Raw genomic sequence first — 8,694 nt, forward strand, 5'->3', positions numbered from 1 at the left:
ATTTTTATTTTTATTGCATGAGCCCATATATGAACTAATATAAGTAGTAATTAGGAACTTAGTGTCAGTCACCATTATATGTTCCCCCAAAAAAGGATTATGCAGTAATATATGAAAGTAGTATAAAAGTAGTATATAAGTATGTGAAACATGAGTATTATGAAGAATATATCAAGGAACGTAGTCCTTGTATCGTGTCGGCTTTCTTCGGTGCCGTTTGGGACGAAGGGGATGGTTAGTAGAAGAATTTGAGCCTTGGGGCTCACCTACACGCTCTTCGGAGAGCGAACGCGGCAAAGTTTCAAGATTTTCCGTAGTCGGCATGTTAGTCGACGTATCTATCCCCCCTTCGAGAAGCGTTGCATTGGGGCTCGGCACATCAGCCGATTGTTGTGAAGGTGCCTGCAAGGTGGTTAGTGGAAGTCGCACTAACTGTGGAGCTGCAGAAGAACATGGAGGTGGGGAGGAATTATGTTGTTGCATAGACGATGTGTTAGGTGGAGGACATGAATTCTGCTGTGGAGTTGCATTCTGCTCAGCATGAACAACTACCAGCTTTGATGCATTCCAGACGTTGCCATCACTAAGGCGAAAGGAATTGGATCCAGTTTGACTAAGGATTGTATAAGGACCTCTGTATTTATTCTGCTTCCCTGGCAGACGAACTTTAACTCTGAGGCCCACCTGTAGCTTAGGAGGTTTTGCTCCACGCTTAGAATCAATGCGTTGCTTAGTTGCCTGTTGCTTGTGGAACACTCGTGTTCTCACAGGATCCAAACTTGGCGAAGGAGTGGAAGAGTTTGGGTGTAACCCTGCAATGTCAATTCCAGAATGCGGTTGGCGGTTATGCAGAAGTTGTGCAGGCGACAAGCCTGTAGTAGCTTGAGGCGTAAAGCGATACGTGCCTAAGTACTCTGTTACAGCTTGTTTCAGTGGGCGGCATTCAAGTTGAGCGAGCTGAATTTGCTCTTTCAAAACGCGGTTGAAACGTTCAACTCAGCTTTTCCACATCAACATGTTAAAACGTTATGAAGAACGTCAACCTGAAAACGCATCACAGTCGGCATCTTTTATTGTGGTCGAGGAGGAAGGGACGGACACGCCGATACCTACCTTTAAGGCTACTGAAGGCTCTGGTACAGAAAGTATTAAGCTTGGTCACGACTTACGGGAAAGCCAACGCAACGAACTTCGCGAGATAGGCGAGTCACCAAGACGTCTTTTCCGAGATGCCGGGAAAAAACAAATTTATTGGATTGCCGTCTTCAATTGACCACCTCTGAGCCCATCGACACTCAGCAGTACCCATTGCCTTTTGCAATGAAGTAATCGAGAAAGAAGTGCAAGATATGTTAAGGCTTGGAGTGATTGAACGGTCAAACTCGCCATACAACTCCCCGTTGGTGTTGGTTAAGAAACCGGACAAGAGCTATCGTGCTTGCATCGATTTCCGTCAGATTAATATGTCTTACGCGGAACCTATCCCAAGGACAGATGTAATGTTTGCTGAGATCGGCGCGAGAAGGTTCTTTTCAAAGTTTGAACTAACTAAAAGATATTGGCAAGTGCCTTTGGACAAGAATTCTCAGCCAAAGACAGCATTCTCCACTCAATCAGGACATTATCATTTCCTGTACAAGCCGTTCGGGATCAAGACGGCATCGGCGGTATTTACCCGATTAAAGAGACGCCTTCTCCAGGGCTTACCAAATGCCTTTAACTACATTGATGACGTGCTCATCGCTACGACGACATGGGAAGGGCATACTGACACCATGCGTCAATTGGTGAGGAGAATCCGCGAGGCTGGACTGACGGTCAAGCCCCAGAAGTGTGAAGTTGGCGTAACGTCAGTTGTTTTTCTTGGTCATCGACTTGGAAGCGGAACAATTCGACCAGTCGAATACACAATTTCAAAGTAGTGAGAGCTCCAAAACCCGATACCAAGAAACTACTACGTTCTTTCCTCGGCCTGGCGGGTTATTACCGTGGTTTGATACCCCATTACGCAGAAAAGGCTCAGCCCCTAACAGAAATGACCAAAGTAAGAAGGTCAGCTGGAACAGAGAGAGAGAAGCCGCCTTCGAAACCCTCAAGAAGGCACTCACTCAAGTACCTATCGTCAAGGCTCCTGACTTCTACACGACTCGAGACGGCCGCGCTGCTTCTGCGCACGCAGATCGCCGTAGATGATCCCACGACAGACGAGGCCATGCACGCGTCTACGCGATCTCTGGCTGCGGCGCCTTACAACTCCCTGTATGAGGACGTTCCTTTTACGTTCTTGGAGATCGTAGACGTCCTGCGGAACACCCCTAAGAAGTCGGCGCCTGGCCCCGATCACATCTCGCCAGCCATCATGAAAGCGCTCTTTCGATACCACCCGCGTTTTTTCCTGATGCTCTTCAACGCCGCACTTGCACTCGGCTATTTTCCCCGATGTTGGCGGACCGCACGTGTGTCATTTATACATAAGCCGGGTCGTCCTTCAGAACGCGCGTCTTCCTACAGACCTATTTGCTTTAGCTCTGTATTCGGCAAGACGCTCGAGCGCCTCTTGAACGGCCGCCTTCAGTACTTTCTCGAGAAACGTGGCCTCGTACACCCGCGGGAGTACGGGTTTACGAGAGGGCGCAGTCCCCTTCTCGCGCTTCACGCATTGAAGGCGCACCAGTTGCGCTTGAAGACCCGGCGCCTGCCTGCGGTTGTCATGAGTAAAGGGGCACGGGGCGCGCGCCGGACAGCGCAAGGCGTCGATGGTGTGCGGGGAATGGAAAAGTACCCGATGGTGTGCACCCCCCGCCACGTCGACGCAAGCCATTGGCCGGAGAAAGGCGCGTGCTACGCGACCCGAGCCGTCGAGAAAGACCACAGGAGAAGAGAAAGTCATTGTTCGGTGGAGTCGTCGAGGAGCAAGGTGGTGCAGGCCAGCGTCGCGTCCGCGACGGGGACAGCAGGGCTGAGTTCTGGAGGCAGCGTTTTGCATGTCCCGGGAGGGTGGCCGTCGACCTCGGGGTCTACCGAGCGAGGCGTCCCGGGCTTGCGGCAGCCTCATCACGCAGTTCTCGTGGCAGCTGCGGCACTACCACAGCTCGGCTAGACGACGGCGACCCACCGACAATCACCGGAGAGCCACGTCGACAGTTCGAGCAAGTGGTATTGAGGAGAGGCCGACAGTAGGCCTAACTGGGAGAGACCGGTGGACCCGACGGTCAGCGAGGCGTCTGATCAACGACGGCGGCCTTGAGACGTCGGCAGGAGCTGCGACGACGGGACTGGGCGTCGACTTTGGAACTGGATTGAGTCAGCGGACTCCACGAACGGAGTAAGAACGTTCCATGTGTAGCGCGACTAACTGAGATGCCATAGTGGCCAGGCGCTCGAGAGGGGCTAGACATAGCTCGAATGTTGTGTAAGGGTAGTGAGTGCGCGTTAACTTTGTATTTCTGCACTTGTTGATTTTTATTGTAAATTTTGAGTGCGTGTGAGTATTTTGGTTTGCCGTGGTGTGTGCGATAAAGTTTTGCAGTGCCACCACGGTGTCTCCCGAGTCTCTCTTTACTCTCTCTCTCCCAACTCCACTCAGCGTTGCAAGCGCTCCCGAGATACGTGACAGCGGTACTCGTGTCCCTCGATTTCCACGGGGCTTTTGACAGCGTCTGGCACCCGCTCGTTATCCCCTACTTCCGGGAACGTGCCCTACCCAGCGGTTTGTATCACCTCCTGTGCACGTTTCTCGCGGATCGCTCAGTCTTTGTCCGTTCTAATGCGGGACAAGTCGAGGCAAATCCCACGCTGGGCAGCCCTCAGGGTTCTCCTCTATCCCCGCTTCTCTCGTATACTGTCATCGACAGCATCTTGTCTTTGCGCATGCCGCGAGGCGTAATCGTACAGGCCTATGCGGATGACACCATTATTTTAGTGCCGGTACCCTCTCGTGATGCACTCGACATTTTGGCATCCGAAGTCCTACGCAGAGTCATCGAATGGTCGCGCGCCGCGAAGGTGTCACTCAACTGTGACAAATCCTTCTGCGTGCTATTCTCACACGGGGTCGGCCCGCATGGAGCGCGTACATCCCACCGTGCGCCTCACTCCTAACGAACCGACGCACCAGTTTCGACACTACTTACGCCTTCTTGAGTCGTCTTTGATCGGCGACTGTCGTTCTTCCACCACGCCGACTACCTTCGCCAAAAGGTCGCACTTCTCGCCTCCCGCGTCGCCACCTTTTTTGCCATGCAGCGCTCGTGCGTCAGTCCTGCACACAGTGTTAATGTACCGACAGGTGATCCTCCCGGCTCTCTCTTACGGGAGTCCGGTGTGGTGGAGCGAAGACCACGTTTGACTGTCGTTTGTACGCGGGCCTCGTTACAGTTCAGCGGGTCGCACTCTTGGCGTTAACGCGCGCTTACCGCACGGCAAGCACGGCAGCGTTGCAGGTCTTGATGCATGCGCCTCCAATAGACCTGGAGCGAACGTCTCAATGCCGAGTTCCGCCTTTTTACTCTACGCCGGCATATTGCGTTCGGTTCCCTCTGACTTCGGCCTTCTTGGGTGGCGAATGCCCATGAGCACGTGGCGCTACACCCTTCGGTGCCTACCGCGGTTCCTTTTGTGCGCCTTACAAGCGCGTGGGCCCGTGTCGCTTCTCGCACTTCTGCCGTCCACATCTACACTGATGGCTCCTTCACAAATACCTCGGCTGGCGCAGCGTTCGTTGCATTCGCAAATCCCGATCGCGTCTTAGACGTCGGACGTTTTCGGTTGACCCGGACAACGTCTGCTTACACCACTGAGGTTGTCGCGTTCCACGCGGCTCTCCTGCATGCGCTTACGGCTACGTACACCCTGCCGCTTGCTTTATACACGGACTGTCTATCACTTCTGCAGGCCTTCACTTCTCCGTGCAATGCCGAGCAGCACGTACTAACTATACGCGCATTACTGCGTCGTCTATCCATATCGGTGCCGTTGCGCGTGTTCCACGTGCCTGGTCATGCAGGGGTGTTGGCAATGACGTTGCCGACTTTCTAGCACAACGCGCTGCTTGTGTGGGATTAGACCGCTCTTTGCCGCTCCCATTCAGGGCAGTCAGGCGACAGCTTCGCCGAGAGTTGCATGTATTATGGACGGCACGATGGCGCGAGACAAATACGCTCACTGAATTGTATCTGTGGATCCAAGACCTCGGAGATATCCCTTGGTATTTCCCACCTCCGCCCCTGCTTGTTACGCTCGTAACATGGCATGGGCAGATTCCGCACTACTTCCATCGATTTAATGTCATGCGCCAGCATCGATGTCCCTGTGGGTCCTACTGCCTCGACATGTCCCACGTCCTTCACGCGTGTCCTCTTACAGCCCCTCACACCGCCCGCATCGAGCCTCAGGATGCGTATCGTGCGGCTTCTTACGGTGCAATTTTGCGTTGCCTTCGCAACAGAGCTCTGTTGATCGGCGCATTGCGGGCGCTTAACGCCTTACCGCATGTTTCCCGACCTCTGGGTCTTCCTACTGCACACCTGTACACTGAATACGTTTCGGAGTCTTGTGAGGTGGGGATGGCACGGGGGCCATTCCGGTGGGGCCCTAGGGTCTTGGCCAGCCTAGCCTCGCAAAGCTCCGTCTGCGCGATTTTCTGCGGGCAAACTGGTAAGGCCATCCTTGTTGTTGTGGCTATTTCACCGCCGAGACCACTCGCTGTCAGGCTGCCTGCACAGGTCCTGCTGACCACCTGCTTCCCTGCCCCCCCTGGTTGCTGCACATCGCTCGCATGTTCCCGCCCACCCTGCTGACTGCGAGATCAGGTCCTGCTGCCTACCACGTACCCCGGTTCTACCTCCTGCTCTGTAACAAGGCGCGCGAGGGCCAGCGTTCCCAGGAAATCTCCGGTGCTGTCCCCATTGGGGGATTCTACCGTTCTTTCTGTCAAGACGTCCGCGGATTCTGCTGCTGACGTGCTCCTTCGGTCACACTGACCGTTCCTAACCATGGCTCCAGCAGTGCACTGTGGCTTTGCAGTCAGCGTCCACAGACACTTTGGTGTGTTTCCCTCCTTGGGGGACTGCGTATTTGTTCCCCTGCGACTTGTTTCCCTGTGATACGCGGGCTGTTAGGCCGCCTGTATTCTGTGTTCATGTCAATTCTCTTCTTATTTTTGTTTTTTTCTTCCTCATTTCATTGGGAACGTTCTGCCCCTACGTCTCTGTCTAATTTTCATTTAAAAAAATGCCCGGTTTCTGTTCTCGTCGTCCCCGCCTTAGGACCCATAAGCGTTACCGTTGCCCATATTTTTCTTTTATCTAATTGGCTTTTCCTCTAAATTTGCGCTTTGGGTTATATTAAAACCCCTCTTCATACCTGGCATGCTTCGGCAGGTACAGGTTTTTCCCATGCCTTCATTTTTTATTTTATTTTATCTCAACAATGGGAATGAATTTTACTGGGGCGGCGCTTCTTTCAGCCAAGCAGCTGCAGGAGGTGCGTGTATTGACTGGGGCGGCGCTTCTTTCAGCCAAGCAGCTGCAGGAGGAGCGTGTATTGACTGGGGCGGCACTTCTTTGAGCCAAGCAGCTGCAGGAGGAGCGTGTACAGTGTCGGACGAGGAGTTTGACTGTCACGAGCGCTCGTGACACTGTGCGGCTGCCTGTTCCTTCGGATCCTGCCTCGATCTCCGAAAGGTCAGAGAATTCTGCTTTTCTAATCCGATTTCTCATTGGCCTCGCCTTCCTAAAGGCTCAGGGAACGCCCCCGACGGTTTTTTTCCGAGAACGATCGCTTAATTTAGCTTGATTTGACCATTTCTTAGCTGTTAGGCCTAGCGGCCATGCTGGGCGCATCTCGCGGCCCCCATGAGCTCCATTAGCTCAACGAATGCCGTTTCGCCAGCCCGATCGAGTCCCCAGGACTTCGGGTCCGATTCAGGATCGGCCTTTTCTTGCTTTTCGACCGCTGGCAATGAAATTATAGCTAATGTTCAAGAAAATCGGGACCAAGAGGGAAATTCTCGATCCCAGAGCCCAGACCCCTCTACTGCCTCAGCAGAACAGAGGCACATACCCGCTTCCGACGGAGATAACGATGACGCCCTTTCATCAGTGTCGCAAACGACTGCCGTTTTAACGACGTCGCGGCTCGACGTCGGCACGAGGGTACAGGCACGCGCACGAGAGATCGAGGAGGTGCTATCTCGGTTCTGCCTCGATGCGGGCAACCGCATCCCGGTTAACGCGCGACATTTCATAATGGCGAGAGTTTTTGAGCTCGTAGAGCTATGCTCGGACCTTGGTGCTGGCGCTGCATCGGAGCGCGGGGCGGTGCTGGCCCTCAAGGACCAGCTGGTTGAGACGAGGGGCGAGAACACGGCGCTACATCAGCGAGCCATCCTGGCCGAGTCCCGGTCCTGCCTCCTGCCACCGGTTCTTGCTGCCAACGACGCCGCAACCGCGGCATTCCCGCCATCGCAACCGGACCATCCTGCCGCACTGTTGCAGCGCTCCGTGCCGGGCCCTCCTCGTCAGCCGGCCCCTCGGACGTACGCCGCGGCGCTCGCCTCGGGGATGGAGCCCCCTGGCCCACCTTCGCGACGCTGCCGAGCGGGACGTCCGCTCCAGCAATACCTCCGGACTTCCGAGCACGTGGCGTTTGTCACGCCGCTCCGCGCCGTCGACCACGCCTGCCCGGGACACCCTGCGACTGATCAAGGCGAACATCGACCCAGTGGAAAAAGACATCAAAAGACGTGATGTTGCGCCACACCCGGTACGGCATCACCGTTTTTTCTAGCACGTTACAGACGCTACACAACATGAAGCAGGCAATCGAGGAAAACGGGGTCACATGTCACGCCCTCACGATGTGCATTCCCACTAAACGCAACCCGCACGTTTGGTTTCTGGCGTAGATCCCGACGTTCCGCCAGACGACGTCGTAGCTAGTTAGGGGAGCGTAACCCGCAATTGGGACTAGATCCCAATACGTGCAAGGGTCAAAACCTCACTTCGGGAACGTCAGGCACGCAGGCGATGATGGTGGAGGTAGATCCACAGGCATTCGCGTGCAATCCTACAGCCAGCACGGCTGTCTGTAGGATGGACTTCCATCAGGCTGTGAGGATTTACACGTCCCTACGTGCACGTTTTGTGCCCAGTACGGACACGGCCGAAGCGTGCCCTGTGCGGGACGATGCGGCTCGCGCTGTGTGTACGCGTTGTGGCACGGAGGGCCACTTGGGCACGGACTGCGCAGTCCGCATGGGCGGCCCCCGCCGTCACCTGCGTCGAATGCCGCCGGGCAGGATTGGAGGCCAGCGGCCATCCTACAAGGCACCCCCTGTGTCCGCTTTAGTGGACAGGGTGTCGCGATTGCGGGCCCGACTAACTAGGGCGGAATTTAGCGCCAATCCATCCGCCGCGAGGGGGAGTACTGTGGAGAATTAACACGTTCAGTTCGTTCAGGTTAACATGGACTATGCCCGACGCGCGCCTAGCCGCTGTTTCCGACCCATACAGACGATCTGGGGCAGGGTCCCTGCGTTGCCGCAGGACTACACCTCCTACTCGATCGCCGACGATTCCTCGGCCATGATTGTAACACGCAAGCCACCGTTTGACGTGTGCCCGTTACTCGTTTCGAAGAACGTCGTGGCAATTTACTGTGAGGGGCCGACATTCACGTTCATTTTCGTGTCCA

The 8,694-nt window shown here is 54.9% G+C and overlaps 1 protein-coding gene across 1 annotated transcript; it reads left to right on the top strand.

The window, feature by feature from the left end:
* Positions 1-7,247: 7,247 nt before the first annotated feature.
* LOC119376030 (uncharacterized) lies at positions 7,248-7,748 on the top strand. Its single transcript, XM_037646021.1, has one exon. The coding sequence runs from the start codon at positions 7,248-7,250 to the stop codon at positions 7,746-7,748; it is 501 nt and encodes a 166-aa protein (XP_037501949.1).
* The last annotated feature ends 946 nt before the right edge of the window (positions 7,749-8,694 follow it).

This window comes from Rhipicephalus sanguineus, unplaced genomic scaffold, assembly GCF_013339695.2.
Source record: "Rhipicephalus sanguineus isolate Rsan-2018 unplaced genomic scaffold, BIME_Rsan_1.4 Seq10727, whole genome shotgun sequence".
Classification (NCBI taxonomy): domain Eukaryota; kingdom Metazoa; phylum Arthropoda; class Arachnida; order Ixodida; family Ixodidae; genus Rhipicephalus; species Rhipicephalus sanguineus.

Coding starts and splice junctions, on each gene's coding strand:
- LOC119376030 (XM_037646021.1), top strand. CDS start 7,248: ATGGCGAGAGTTTTTGAGCTCGTAGAGCTATGCTCGGACCTTGGTGCT.